Below are 15,551 nucleotides of genomic sequence, written 5' to 3' on the forward strand. Positions count from 1 at the left end.
GATTTAATGGGTTAAAGAAGGGGGGACCTATGCTCTTCATGTTGCTTAAGTAATGGGGAAGAAGGATGAGCCATTCAAAACTGTTTTTCAGTAGATCATGTAAGGAACACTAGAGCAAATAACTTGGCTTTGCTATAACTAAGGTTATACGATTTTGTCATGGACATTTTTAGTAAAAGTCACAGACAGGTTACGGGTAATTAACAAAAATTCACAGAAGCCGTGACCTGTCCCTGACTTTTACTAAAAATGTCCATGACAAATAGCGGGAGGGAGGAGGGTCCAGCACCTTGCCCTGCTGTGGCTGGGAGCTGCGGGGGTTGCCTGCAGGGACTGGAGAGTTCTGGGGGATTTTCCCCACATCCGTGGTGGCTGAGGAGCTCCGGGGGTCCCCAGCACCCATGGAGCCTGGGGAGCTACAGGTCGATTCCCCACCACCGCCCGAAGTGGCTGGGGAGCTCCAGGGGATTCCCCCCACTGTCTGTGGGGACTAGGGAGCTCCGGGGGTCCCTGGCACCCATGGGGACTGGGGAAGGATTCCCCTGCTGCTGCCAGCTGAAGATCTGCCTGGGATCCCCCACTGCCCGTGCCAGCTGGGGAGCTGTGGGGGACCCCCAAACCCATGGCTGCTGGGGAGCTGTGGGGGACCCTCCCATTCCAGGTGGCAGGGGTACCCTGAAGTTCCCGGCCACCAGGGGAGGTGAGGGTAGCCTGCAGCTCCCAGCTGCCATGGGCTGAAGTCATGGAGGTTTGCTGAAGTCACAGATTCTGTGACTTCCGTGACCTCCGTGACCAAATCGTACCCTTAGCTATAACACAGAGTTGTTTTCTGTAATTAAAAGGGAGAGAAAAATGCACACTGAGCGAGACCCTCACTTGACTAGCAACAGACTTGTTTGCTGGGTGGAAGAGATGGAGAAGGAGACACTGTTACATGTAGGAATGTACTTATTTTTAATACTTTGAGGTAACAGTTTTAAGCTTTGTGATTTAAGTTTCTCACTAGTTTAGTGATATATTATAGATCCTGCTGCCCGCAGAGGTTGAGCCAGGAAGCCTGCTGCTGCCAATCTTCTGTATTATCACCTTGACTCTTTTTTTGGTGTGTCTGTGTGGGCGGTGAGACAAATAGTATCTCTGTTTTTTCATAGCCTGATCTTCAGTCACCTGTGCATAAGGATGTCCCTACCAGCAGGTAACATTGCAGGAGAATGTTAGAGAAATGTTTGCTGTAGGGGGAACTCACAGCAAAAAAGTTTTTCTTTTCTGAAAAACCATTATAAAGATGATCTCCAGACATATATGCATAAATTTATACATGATTAATTATAGTTAAAATTAAATTACCGTGTACTGCTGATTTCTCATCAACATGATATCTTTTGGCAAAAAAAAGACAGAGCTAAGCTCCCTTCATAATTCAATTAATGATACTCTGTATTTTTTGCTGCTAAATAATACAATCATAGAAATGTATGGCTGAAAGGGACCTTGAGAAGTCATCAAGTGAAGCCCACTGTGCTGAGACAGGACCAAGTATACCTACACCATCTCTGACAGGTGTTTGACCACCGTGTCCTTAAAAATTTCCAATGATGGGGATTCCACAGCCCAGAGGGAAGAAAAAGCATGATAAAAGGGAGAGACGTTGGCCATGCTCTCTCTCTCTCCCACCTACATCTAAAGACACCACCACCAAGTGACTGAAGTGCTGATCAAAGAGGAGAGCCTGGCTAAAGGGCAACCAGCCAGCCTGTGGTGAGAAGCATCTAAGTTTGTAAGGGCACTGAAAGTGTTAATATCAGCTTAGAATGTGTTTTGCTTTGATTTCATTTGACCAAATCTGACTTGTGCTTTGACTTATAATCACTTAAAATCTATCTTTTGCAGTTAATAAATTTGTTTATTCTCCCTGAAGCAGTGTGTTTGGTTTGAAGCATGTCAGAGACTCCCCTTGGGATAACAAGCCTGGTACATATCAATTTCTTTGTTAAATTGACGAACTCATATAAGCTTGCTCCAGTGGGCATAACTGGACACTGCAAGACGGAGGTTCCTAGATTTGTGTCTGGGACTGGAGATATTGGCTAATATCATTCGGTTGCACAATCCAAGCAGTTTACATGCTAGAGGCTGTGTGTGAACAGTCCAGAAATGGGGGTTCTCACAGCAGAGCAAGGTAAGGCTGGTTCCCAGAGTCGAGGATTGGAGTGACCTAGCAGATCACCAGTCCGGGTAACACCAGGGGAACGTCACAACATCATGATAGGGGTCTACTATAGACCACCAAATCAGAAAAAGGAGGTGGATGAGGAACAAACAACAGAAATATCCAAAAACCACCTGAAGAAAATCTAAAACAATTGCTGTTATGTTTGCAGATGATAGAAAAATGGGTGGAGTGGTAAATAACGGTGAGGACAGCTAACTTATTTGGAGTCACCTGAATCAGTTTGTAAGTTGGGCACAAACAAAAAACATGCATTTTAGCTAGATTCAAGGTCATACATGTAGAAGCAAAGAATGTAGGTCATAGTTACAGCATGGGGAACTGTATCCTGGAGAGCAGTGACTCTGAAGAGCACTTGGGGATTCTGGTGAATGACCAGCTGAACATGAGTCCCCAGTGTGATGCTATGGCTAACGGTTTTATGTAATCCTTTGATGCATAATCAGAGGAATATCGAATAGGACCAAAGAGGTGATATTTCCTCTGTTTATGATATTGATGAGACCATTACTGCAATATTGTGCTTTAATAAGGATGTCGGAAAATTTGAGGGGGTTCATTAGAGATCCACCAGAATGAGTTAAGATCTGGAAAGCTGCCTTTCACTGACAGACTTTAGAAGCTCCATCTATTTAGCTTATTGTTGTGGGGCAAGCATGTCCCTCTTGGGTCAGGGTCGGTATAGCCCCAAGGCTGAATCCACCCATCCACCCTTAGCCTTGGGGTGGTGCGACCTAGAGACCAAAGTCAGTATGGCTGTCCTCTCCCTTAGGGTTGTGTGGCCCAATGGCCAGAGTCACTATAGTTGCCCTCTCCCACCGGGCTGCATGGCCTAATAACTAGAGTCAATATAGTTGCCCTCCCCATTGGCCATCAGACCACCCAGCCCCAAAAGAGAGAAGTGGGCTGACCCCTAGGGGTAGGTGGCTGCTGGGACCCAGGTCCCCCTGCTCCACCGGGTCCTAGCCCAGGGTCCTGTCAGTGGTGAGAGTATTTGCCACTGAGTCAGTGGGGATCTGATCAAAACACACTGCCGTCACTTGGCCCAATGGCTTGTCCTCCCCTGGGCCATTTCCTACCCTGTCTCTCGAAGCAGTTGTCTGGGCATCTCTGGGGTCTCCGGGTTCCTCGGTGTGTGTAGCTTCCGATGGCTCCAACCTCCCTTGGGCGTCTGTAGGCCTCTGGGTATCTGCCTGGGTCTCTGCATCTCTGGCTCCCGCGATTTGAGGATTCAGCAGCTACCGGACTGGAGCCTGCAATGTGCATCCTCCCTCCTTGGCAGTCAGCCCTGACTGAGGTTAGCTGCTCCCTTTTATACCTGGGTTCCAGCTGGAGCATGCCCAGCAGGGTCGAGGGGGCATGGCCTCCTCCACCCGCAGAGTAGGATTAACCCCTGCTGAACCCATGCAGGGCATGCATGCCCCGTCTCATTTATCAAAGAGAAAGTTCAGAAATGGTTTGATCATGCTGTATAAGTACCTACACAGGAAGAAGATATCTGATGCCAGAGGGCCCTTTAACCTATCAGACAAAGGCATAATGAGATCCAATGTCTGGAAGTTGAAGCTAGCCAAATTCAAACTTGAAACTCGTCACAAATTTCTAACAATAAGAGTAATTAATCATTGGACAACTTACACGGGATGTGTTGGAGTCTCCGTCCCTGGAAGTCTTTTACGCATTAGGCCAGGTCTACACTACAGAGTTTTATCAGCCTAGCTATGTCTGTCAGAAAGTGTGAAAAATCACTCCTAACTGACATAGCTATGCTGGTAAATCCCCCCATGTAGATACTGCTTATATTGACAAAAGAGCCCTTTCAATGGCATAGCTTATGTCATTCGGGGAGGTGGTTTAAGTATACTGGCAAAAGAGTTCTTTTTGCTGGTATAGTCTGCATCTCAACTAGGAGACTTTGCTGGTATAGCTGTTTTGGCTTTGTAGTGTAGTCTAGCACGGATTAGACAGCTTTCTAAAAAATATGCTGAAGCTCAACCACAAGTTATAGCCTATGTAGGAGTTTGAATTAGATGATTATAAGGGTCCCTTCTGATCTGAATATGTATTAATTGTTAAATATTTACTTATTTGTAAGAGAATTAAAACAATTATTTTGTAATTCTATATTGTGAATAGAAAGTTAAGATGCATTTTTGTTTAAGAAATTACATATTTGCAAGTTATATTTCTATGAGTGCATTGTTGCTGGAAGAACCTTTCAGAAGCACCTATCAATAGTTCTTAATTGACCACATTTCATATACATTTGTTTGGTGTTGTTATAGTTTTAAGGTTTCTGACATTGATCATCACAGTGAGGAGTATAAGAAGCTGAAACAGGAGTTGGAGAGAAAACTCCAAGAAGTGGAAGGAGAATTGGCTTTGCAGAAACAGGTACAGAAGTCTATAGAAAACAACGTTGTATTAAACGAGCCACAGTAGGTGTAATTTCTACTTTACCGTCCATCCATTCTCATGGGAGAATTATGCATTATAGATGAATGCTCTGGGTAGGTGTAGTTATCTGATATCTGTTCAGGCAGTCCTTTTTAGCTCTAATGTTAAAATTAATGTAAAATGTGCAATGGGCAGCCCTGCATGTTGCTTTACAGGAATAGGTGTTATGTGGTATTTGCATACTTGCAGTTGCTTTACTTACTAGTCTGGCAGCCTCCCATTGGGAAGAATTGGGAAGATTATGTTTAGTAAACTGAGATGGTGTAAGATTCTTGTATATGGGGATACAGCTAGCACACTGTACTAAATTGGCTAACCTTGAAATTCCAGGAAAGGTCAGCTTCTATAAATCAGAAGCAGCTTTAGGCAGGCATATAGGCTAAATAAACACATTAACATGTGCCAGCATGCCATACTTCTCTGATTTCACGACCTTCTCCTCCCACTTTTTATGCCATTGTTAACACACAATTGTCTGCTGCTATTAATATTCAGTCATTTCATAATGTGAGAGTACTTAGCAATGGAGTTTGTTTGAGCCCTAGTGGTGTCACCTGATTGAGGGTGTCTCACTACCCATATATTGCAAAAACAACATTTTTTAGGATAATTTATACTCATTTCACCTTTTAAAAAAAAATTTATTTAGGACGTTTTAAGTTTACAAATCATTGCCATGTAAATATCAGAAACAAAATGATGATCATTATAACAGTGAGCTTATTTTTTAGCAAAATATGCAGTAATATAATAATCAAATCTCTCTATTTAACGGGGTTACCTTGACAGGATTATTGGCCTGCTGGATGGTGGGAAGCAGGAGATATGACATATTTTGATTTTCATAAGGCTTTTGACACAAGCCTTATGAAAATCAAAATTTATCTTATTTACTGCTTTGACACAATCCCATATTATGTTCTCATAAGAAAACTAGAGAAGTGTGGTCTAGATTCAGTTATTATACGGTGGGTGAACAACTGGCTGAAAGACTATGCTCAAAGAGTAGTTATCAATGGTTCGCTGTCAAACTGGGAGGGAGTAACTTGTGAGGTTTTGCAGTGGGTCAGTCCTGGGTCTGGTACAATTCAGTATTTTCATTAATTACTTGGATATGGAGTGGAAAGTATGCTTATAAAATTTGCAGATGACACCAAGCTGGGAGGGGTGCAAGCATTTTGGAGGACAGAATTAGAATTCAAAAAACTTTAAATTGGAGAATTGGTCTGAATTCAACAAGATGAAATTTAATAAAGATAAGTGCCAAGTACTTCACTTAAGTAGGAAAAAAATCAAATGCCCAACTACAAAATGGGGAATAACTGGCTAGGTGTGGGTCCTGCACCTGGGACCCCAGGTATGGGGCCAGGAGCAGAGCCCTGGGCATGGTGCCGGCAGTAGCCAGGACCCCAGGTGCAGGGTCAGGAGCGGAGCCCCATGCACGGGGCTGGTAGTGCTGGAACCCTGGGCGCAGGGCCAGCGGCCAGGACTCCGCACAATGCTCCCTTGGTTCCCATGCTTACCACCCCAGCCCTCTCCCAGGGCTGGCTGTAACCCTTTCAGGCCCAGAGTGGGTGACCACCCTGCTACAAGCTCCGGTTGTATTTGTGCCAAATTTTCTGAAGATTTAGATTTTTCTGGTAGTATTCGTAGCTCAAGTAACTAGAATATCATCTAATTTATTCAAGAATAGAAAAAATGGTCACACTTTAATATCAAGTTGCTTTTATAAAATATTAATAAATGATAAATATGCGTTTTAATAAATTGTTATAGATTATTATGAAGTCCAATAGGTCACTAGATTGTGTATAACCATTTGTAGCTCCTTTACTGATATGACTATAACCATCTATAACACACACTATTCATTTCTGTTAAAATTTGTAACATTTATTATCCCTTTATAAACTATTTATAAATGGAACATTAATACACAGTATGACCAAAAAAATTGTGCTGAAATAATTTATTCTGTGTTTTCACAGCTTGTAGTCTGCATGATTTATTGTCATTAGTAGTTGAGATTATTGCTTGTTTTTTGACAATTCATATGTCTAGAAGGAAAAGCCCACAATACTGGCAGAAACAGCACATTCTTAGATCCATATGAGGGTATAGTTTATTTCAGTGTTCCAGTAAGATTTAAAGCAAAATTCACATTTTCTTTTCAAAAGTGATAGGTTGCATAGTTGGATAAATATTTATTATAAAGGAATATGACTTTAATATATGTACATTTTTAGTTAAGAAATACATTTGGCAATTTCATCTTTTCTGCAACTGTGGATTGCTTTGACTTTAATACAACATGGAAGATGCCATTTTAGGTAACACAGGAGCCTTCTTTACATTGAGCTTTTTCTTTAAATTCCCCATTGTTGATATAGCATTGGCATAGCTCCACTGATGCAAGCAATGGTGAGAGAATTACTGTATACCAGACACAATGTTTAAGCCAGTATGTTGTCTAACTCTCCTCAGAGCAAACCTAGATATATATATATGATATATATATATATGATTATATATGATTAGATGAGACAGGTTTCAGAGTAGCAGCCGTGTTAGTCTGTATCCACAAAATGCTAGATGAGACGGTGGTTAAGACACAGTGGTTAAAACCCTGTGGTAGCTGACATATGGTCTATATTAGGATTCCCATTGTTGTTCCCATCCGTGGAATTGCATTAGAGGTAGCAATAATGGGAAGTTTTAAGTGTATGTCTTTCTTTATGCGCTTATTAACCCATTCCCTGTAATCCATTGCAGGAGCTGCTAGTGGAATTTGATGCAGAAATTAAAAAGAGAGAACATGCATTTCAACGTCAGGCAGATGAAATGAGTAATTTAGTTGTTTCTCATGAACTCAAGGTAATTTTGTCTTTAAGCTATACTTTCATTTTGTCTACAAAATAAATACACTTTACACAGGAAAGAATTCCGAACTGTTCCTTCCTGGGTTCTCAAGGGTTTTGGGTTTTTTTTGCACTTGGGTGGTGGCAGCATCTACCCATCCAAGGTCAGAGAGGAGCTGTGACTGTGGGAGTTTAATACCAACCTGGAGTGGCCAGTATTAATTTTTAAAATCTTGCGGGCCCCCAGCTTCCTCACTCGAAGTGCCAGAGTGGGGAATCAGCCTTGACAATGCGTAATGGTAGTACTGACCTAAATATGTGCATTTCAACATCTGTTCATGTTAAGTTTATTTTTTGAATGCCACCAGTGTGCTAAGTGCTGTGTAAATAGAGGAAGACACTCTGTCTATAGCTCAAAGATCTTTTCTAAGTAAAATATAGACAACACAATTCAGATACAAATAATATATTTGATAATGATGCAAACTTTAGGCAGTTAAGGGAGATTTTTTCATTAATGAGGCACATTGCTGAGGTAACTAGGATCATTGTTGAAAAGCTTTTCGAAGAAGGGAATTTTAAGTTGTGATCCGAAGGAAAAATGGTAGGTCATTTTAGTACACAAAAGAGGCCTAGGGTTAGCAAGGAAGATAAATGAGGGGAAAGGATACAAAATGAGTTTTTGGGAGGTGTATAAAAGGGAGAGGGTGAATGGAAAGACATGAGAGTGGAGGTTGAACTCATAGCGCGGGTTTTCAAATGAGCTCAGTGTTAGCCTGGAGTTAATCCCAATCAACGTACCAAACACTTCTGAAAATCTCACCCAGACAGATTTATTCTAGTATTTTATTGCATTGAACTATTTTATAAGTAGTTAAATTAGACCAAGCAAGTGTTTTGACTTTTTAAAAAATTCCTAACTAAAAAAAATCAAAATCAAAGAGGGGAGCATTGTGCCTGGCTGGGAAGAAAAAGAACTCTTTCTGGAGTAGGAATACATTTTCATGATCCAGTCCTGAGCCAGGAATTGTAATCTCTTCTGATTTCAAAAAGGGTAGGAGAAGAGGCGGGAGGTAGAGTTTTAGCACCCTGATATTATTTTGTTGTTCTTGAGATATTATGAGTTTATCTTGATAGGCTGATTATATGTGGTGGGGATTACAACCTCCCTGCTGTCGCCAGGAGCATAGTGAAATAGTTCTTTTATGCCCTTCATATTACTTTCTAATTTTGAGTAATTTGAGTAATTACTTTCTAATTTTGTTTCCTCCTTTGAAAGGTGAAGTTGTTGACCAGAGAACTGGAGGCTCTGAAAGAGGCTGGGATGAAAGCTGCAGAATCATTGCAAATAGCAGAAACTACTAATTTGAAGTTGGAGAAAGAGGCCAAATGCAAGGATTGGGAACTTAAAGATCTTGCAGCTGTGAAAGATGCTCAGTACTGTACAACTCTAGTTATGATTAAGAGCAACTACTTTTGGATTCACCCTTCCCTTCTTTTTCTTCCACACTCTTTTATAATCTCAGCAGCTTCATACCTCTTGTATAAACAATCACCTACTCTAATAGTACATACTGTCATATTCACAACAGAAGGAAATGTCCATTGATCTGAGTGCTCACTAGAGTGTCTCTGGGTAGTGTGGGTTTTAGACCAGTTCTGCTGCATCCTTTAATTTGTGTAAACAATTTTTAATTTTCTTCATTTTTATAAAGTATAAACACTGTGTTATGGTTCAGGCATGCAACGTATGTTTGAGCATTATCTTGGTCTCTCCTGAGGTCACCTTTTCCAAGTGACAGGTCTATACCTGCACTTCTTTCAGAGTGGAATCCTATGGTTCACCCCACTTGGTCGCCAGGTTACAGTACATCCTGTTTCACCAACTGTACTTACCTCCAACAGGCCCTTCTGGATTCAGGCCTGCTATATGCTTCCCCCACAAGGACCTCTGACCAGCTGGTAAACCCACCGATAGAAAACAGCTTACTCAAAACAGAGTATGGTTTACTTATTCATAGGAACTTCATGAACAGAGAGAACAGGATTAAAAATAACAAAAGCTTATATGCATATTGTCTTCCCTAAGCTTGGCCCTCCCTTGCCAGTTCAGGTTGGACTGCACTTATTCCTCGTGCCCCAACATCTGGGGACTGTGTTACTTTAGACCCTCCATCCTTCTTCCTCTCTCCGGACCTAGGTTTTTAACTGCTTTCAAGTTCTTTGTTGAACGTTCCTGCCTGGGCTTTCCCCCTCCCCTTTGGAGCCACCAACCTGCTTGCTGATCAGCGCATGGTGGGGGTGAATTTTCAAAGGAATCGATACTTCTGTTATATTAAGTATTGGGATTAGGGTTAGCTACATTTGTTGTCTGCCTTCCTGTAGTCCTACAGAGCCCAGTAGAACTGAGTTAACCCTTAGACTTCCATATATCTATCACCCATTCATAATCAAACAAATGGAGTTTCCTATAATCATCATAAAAATATTACAGATTGGTCCCTCATTTTTTACACACTGCTATGTGGAAACTTGGTGTAGATTATCACATTTTTACTGACATTTTTACTTTCATAAACTTCTTAAACCAGCTATTTGTCAGGGCTTCTAAACTCTGTAGGTTGTGCATGAATTTAAGAGGCAAAGTGATCTATGTACTTTGACACAGACAGGTTTACATCTGCAGGAGAGCAAATGGGGAGGAAAGATATAGGGGATCCGATACTGAAAGGACTGCATTAGCAGGTGAGGAAATGAGGAGAGGTGATGACTATTCTCTGGCTCACCTGCTGGGACATGAGTGGGGGGGAAAAAGCAAGAGATTGGGCATGAGTTCTTTTATTCTCTATCTCCCTGCAGGGACACAGTTGGCTGATTAGATGCAACACTTCCCTTCCCTGGCCTTTCAGTGTACTTCTCTATAACAGGGTGGCAGTGCCCTCCATTGACCTATCCTAACAGGTGTGGATCTCTGAATGGAAATGCTGAGTGATTCCTGATGCTCATTTTGGAAGGTGTGGCTTGTTAACTCCACCCAAGCTATAGAGAGCCAGGGAAGGTCGGTGGGAGTGGCTCTATGATCAGTAGAGAGAAAGAACCAGGATCTCAGATGAGAGAGAGTAGTCTAAATCCCAAATAAAATTGCCTGTCAAGGATCTTATACCATGTCCATCACAGCTGTAGTCTTGCAAGACTCATAGTGAAGCAAGTTTGTCATGGTGCTCATGAAAACTAAGGATTCTATAGTTTTTGTCCTTTCTTTGAATTTTCTTAATCACACCGACATTAAGGATGTGCCACTGCTGTGGAGGGAAGAAAAAATGCTGCCACTTGTAAGAACCATAGAAATGTAGGGCTGGAAGGGACCTTGAGTGGTCGTCAAATGCAGCCCCCTATGCTGTGGCAGGACCAAGTAAATCTAGACCATCCCAAACAGATGTTTTTCCAGCTTGTTCTTAAAAACTACCAGTGAGGACGATTCCACACCTCCCTTGGAAGCTTATTCTACAGCTTAGCTATCCTTATAGTTAGAAAGATTTCTTTAAAATCTAATTTAAATCTCCCTGGCTGCAGATTAAGTGCATTAGTTCTTGTCTTACAGTCAATGGACAAGGAGAATAATTGCTCACAGTCCTTTTTATAACAGCCCTTAAAATATTTGAAGACTGCTATTAGGTTCCCCTCAGTCTTCTTTTCTTTAGACTAAACGTGCCCAGTTTTATAACTTTTCCTCATAGGTCAGATTTTTCTAAACCTCTTATAATTTTTATTGCTCTCTTATGGACTTTCCAATTTGTCCATCTTTCCTAAAGTGTGGTGCCCAGAACAGGGCACAGTACTCCAGCTGAAGCCTCGTCAGTGCCAAGTAGAGCGGGACAATTACCTTGCATGTCTCATATATGACACTCCAGTTAGTACAGTCTAGAATGATATTAGCCTTTTTCTCAGCTGCTGTTGATTCATATTCAATTTGTGATCCACTGTAATCTCTGATCATTTTCACCTAGCCCATTATTCCTCATTTTGTAGTTATTCATTTGATTTTTCCTGTCTGAGTGAAGTGTTTGGGACTTATCTTTACTGAATTTCATCTTGTTGAATTCAGACCAATTCTCCAGTTTGTCAAGGTTGTTTTGAATTTTAATCCTGTCCTCCAATGTGCACCCCTTCCCAGCTAAGTGTTATCTGCAAACTTTATAATCATACTTTCCATTCCATTATCTGAGTCATTAATGAAAATATTGAATAGTACCAGACCCAGGACTGATCCCTTTTGGGGCCTCAATAGATACACTGTCCCAGTTTGACAGTGAACCATTGAGTACGGTCTTTCAACCAGTTGTTCACGCACCTTATAGTAATATCATCTAGACCACATTTTCTTAGTTTGCTTATGAGAACGTCATGTGGGACTGTGTCAAAACCTTTACTAAAATCAAGATATATCATGTCTACTGCTATCCCCCATCTGCTAGCCCAGTAAACCTGTCAAAGAAGGAAATTAGGTGGGTTGGCATGATTTGTTCTTGCTTGACAATCCATGTTGGCTATTCCTTGTAAACGTATTATCCTCTAGGTGCTTACAAGTTAATTTTTTAATAATTTGTTCCAGTATCTTGCCATGTGTCAAAGTTAGGCTGACTAGTCTACAATTCCCCAGTTGCTCTTTGTTCCTCTTTTTAAAGATAGGTACTATGTTTGCCCTTTTCAAGTCCTCTGAGACATCACTCGTTCTCCATGAGTAAGGCTGCGTGTCTGTCACGGAGGTCACAGAAGTCATGGATTCCGTGACTTTCTGTGATCTCCGTGACTTTTGCAGAGGCCAGTGCGGCTGACTTCGGGGCTGCTCGAGCAGATCAGGCAGCCCTGGAGCCAGCCACAATGGCCAGTGCTGGGGCAGTTTGGGTGTGGGAGGGAGCTCAGGGTTGGGGTGCAGGGTGGCATTTACTTGGGGGGGCTCCCTGGAAGCGGCCGGCATGACCCTGAAGCGCCTAGATGGAGGCGCCCACAGGCGCCGCCCCTGCAGCTCCCATTGGCTGTGGTTCCCGGCCAATGGGAGCTGCGAAGCTGGAGCTTATGGCAGGGGCAGCGCAGGGAGCTCCCTGGCCTTCCCTCCCCCTTGGAGCTGCAGGAACATGCCAGTCGGAGCTGGGTAGGGAGCTTGCCAGCCCCGCCAACCCTCCCCACCCCCGGAACCAGCGGGGGTCCTGTGCCATGTGCCGCCGCCTGCCCCCCAGCACCAGCGGGGATCCTGTGCCACCCCCACCCCTGCACCCACAGTGCCCCGTGATTCCCCCCCCCAAACCCACGGCCCCCTGGCCCAAGTTTTAGTGAGGGGTATATAGTACAAGTCATGGACAGGTCATGGGCTGTGAATTTTTGTTTACTGCCCATGACCTGTCCATGACTTTTACTAAAAATACCTGTGACTAAAACATAGCCTTATCCATGAGTTCTTGAAGATCATTGCTAATGTTTCCGAGATTGCTTCAGCTAGTTCTTTAAGTACTCTGGAATACATTTCATGAGGCCCTGTTAACCTGAATATATCTGACTTATCTAAATATTTTTAACCTGTTCTTTCTCGACTTTGGTTTGTGCTCCTTTTCCATTGTTGTTAATATTAATTGTGTTGAGTATCTGGTCACCATTAACCTTTTTATTGAAGACCAAAGCAAAACCGACATTAAAAACTTCAGCCTTCCTGATGTCATTGGTTATTAGCTTTACTTCCCTGCTAAGCAGAGGACCTACACTTTCCTTCATCTTTCTCTGGCTTATAATGTATTTCAAGAAGCTCTTCTTATTGCCTTTTATGTCCTTGCTAGGTGTAACTAATTTTGTGCCTTAACTTTCCTGCTGTTGTCCCTACATAGAATCATAAAACTGGAAAGGACCTTGAGAGGTCACCTAGTCCAGTCCCCTGCACTCGTGGCAGGACTAATTATCTAGACCATTGCTGACAGGTGTTTGTCTAAAAAACCTCCTCTTAAAAATCTCCAATGATGGAGATTCCACAACCTTCCTAGGCAATTTATTCCAGTGCTTAACTACTCTGACAGTTAGGAAGTATTTCCTAATCTCCAACCTAAACCTCCCTTGCTGCAATTTAAGCCCATTGCTTCTTGTCCTATCCTCAGAGGTTAAGAAAAACAATTTTTCTCCCTCCTCCTTGTAACATACTTGAAAACTGTTATCATGTCCCCTTTCAGTCTTCTCTTTTCCAGACTAAACAAACCCAGTTTTTTCAATCTTCCCTCATAGGTCATGTTTTCTAGACCTTTAATCATTTTTGTTGCTCTTCTCTGGACTCTCTTCAATTTGTCCACATCCTTCCTGAAATGTGGCTCCCAGAACTGGACACAATACTCCAGTTGAGGCCTAATCAGAGCAGAGTACAGCGGAAGAATTACTTCTCGTGTCTTGCTTATAACACTCCTGCTAATACATCCCAGAATGATGTTCGCTTTTTTTGCAACAGCGTTACACTGTTGACTCATATTTAGCTTGTGGTCCACTATGACCACCAGACCCCTTTCCGCAGTACTCCTTCCTAGGCAGTCATTTCCCATTTTGTATGTGTGCAACTGATTGTTCCTTCCTAAATGGAATACTTTGCATTTGTCCTTATTAAATTTCATCCTATCTACTTCAGATCATTTCTCCAGTTTGTCCAGATCATTTTGGATTTCAATCCTATCCTCTAAAGCACTTGTAAACCCTCCCAGTTTGGTATCGTCCCCAAACTTTATAAGTGTACTCTCTGTGCCATTATCTAAAACATTGATGAAGATATTGAACAGAACTGGACCCAGAATTGATCCCTGCGGGACCCCACTCGTTTTGTCCTTCCAGCCTGATTGTGAACCACTGATAACTACTTCCTGGGAACGGTTTTCCAACCAGTTTTGCATGCACCTTATAGTAGCTCCATCTAGATTGCATTTCCCTGGTTTGTTTATGAGACGGTCATGCGAGGCAGTATCAAAAGTTTTACTAATGTCAAGATATACACGTCTACCGCTTCCCCCCATCCACAAGGCTTGTTACCCTGTCAAAGAAAGCTATCAGGTTGGTTTGACACAATTTGTTTTTGACAAATCCATGCTGACTGTTACTTATCACCTTATTATCTTCTAGATGTTTGCAGATTGATTGCTTAATTATTTGCTCCATTATCTTTCTGGGTACAGAAGTTAAGCTGACTGGTCTGTAATTCCCTGGGTTGTACTTATTTCCCTTTTTATGCTTGTACATGCTTGTATTATTCTTTTGTACTCCTCCTTACTAGTTTGTCCATGTTTCCACTTTGTGTAGGATTCTTTTTTGATTTTCAGATCATTAAAGAGCTCCTGATGGAGCCATATTGGCCTCTTACTATTCTTCCTATTTTTTCTTCACATTGGGATAGTTTGCAGTTGTGCCTTTTAATATTGTCTTCTTGAGAAACAGCCAGCTCTCCTGAATTCCTTTTTCCTTTTGAGTTTCTTCCCATTGGACTTTACCTACTCATTCTCTGAGTGTGTTAAAGTCTGCATTTTTGAAACCCATTGTCCTTATTCTGCTGCTCTCACTACTTCCTTTCTTTAGAATCATGAAAGCTATCATTTCATATTCACTTTCACCCAAATTGCCTTGCCTTCCGATTTCCTACCAATTCCTCCCTGTTAGTAAGAATCAAGTCTAAAATGGCTGTCCTCCTGGTTACTTACTCCACTTTCTGAAACAAAATATTATTCACAATACATTCCAAGATCTTATCAGAAATATTGTGTTTTGCTGTATAACTTTTCCAACATATGTCTGGGTAGTTGAAGTTCCCCATTATTATCAGGTCTTTTGTTTTAGATATTTCTCTTATTTGTTCTAGAAATGTCTCATCCACCACCTCTTCCTGACTTGGTGGTCTGTAGTAGACACCTACTATAATGTCACCCCTATTTTTTTCCCCCTTTATCTTTACCAGAGACTTTCAGTTGGTCTGTTACTCACCGCCTTCTGGACCT

At 42.1% G+C, this 15,551-nt stretch overlaps 1 protein-coding gene across 4 annotated transcripts in view; it reads left to right on the forward strand.

Annotated features, from left to right (window-relative positions):
• Positions 1–15,551, forward strand: part of CCDC57 (coiled-coil domain containing 57) — a 130,217-nt gene that overhangs the window by 11,576 nt on the left and 103,090 nt on the right. For all 4 annotated transcript variants that reach the window (XR_012154777.1, XM_073310540.1, XM_073310543.1 and 1 more), the window contains exons 3-5: positions 4,516–4,624; positions 7,460–7,561; positions 8,825–8,982. Coding sequence is in view for 3 of the 4 variants with exons in the window: in XM_073310540.1 (XP_073166641.1) it covers positions 4,516–4,624; positions 7,460–7,561; positions 8,825–8,982 (369 nt within the window). In the remaining variant the exon portion in view is untranslated. The remainder of the gene's footprint in view (positions 1–4,515; positions 4,625–7,459; positions 7,562–8,824; positions 8,983–15,551) is intronic.

This window comes from Lepidochelys kempii, chromosome 14, assembly GCF_965140265.1.
Source record: "Lepidochelys kempii isolate rLepKem1 chromosome 14, rLepKem1.hap2, whole genome shotgun sequence".
Lineage (NCBI taxonomy): Eukaryota > Metazoa > Chordata > Testudines > Cheloniidae > Lepidochelys > Lepidochelys kempii.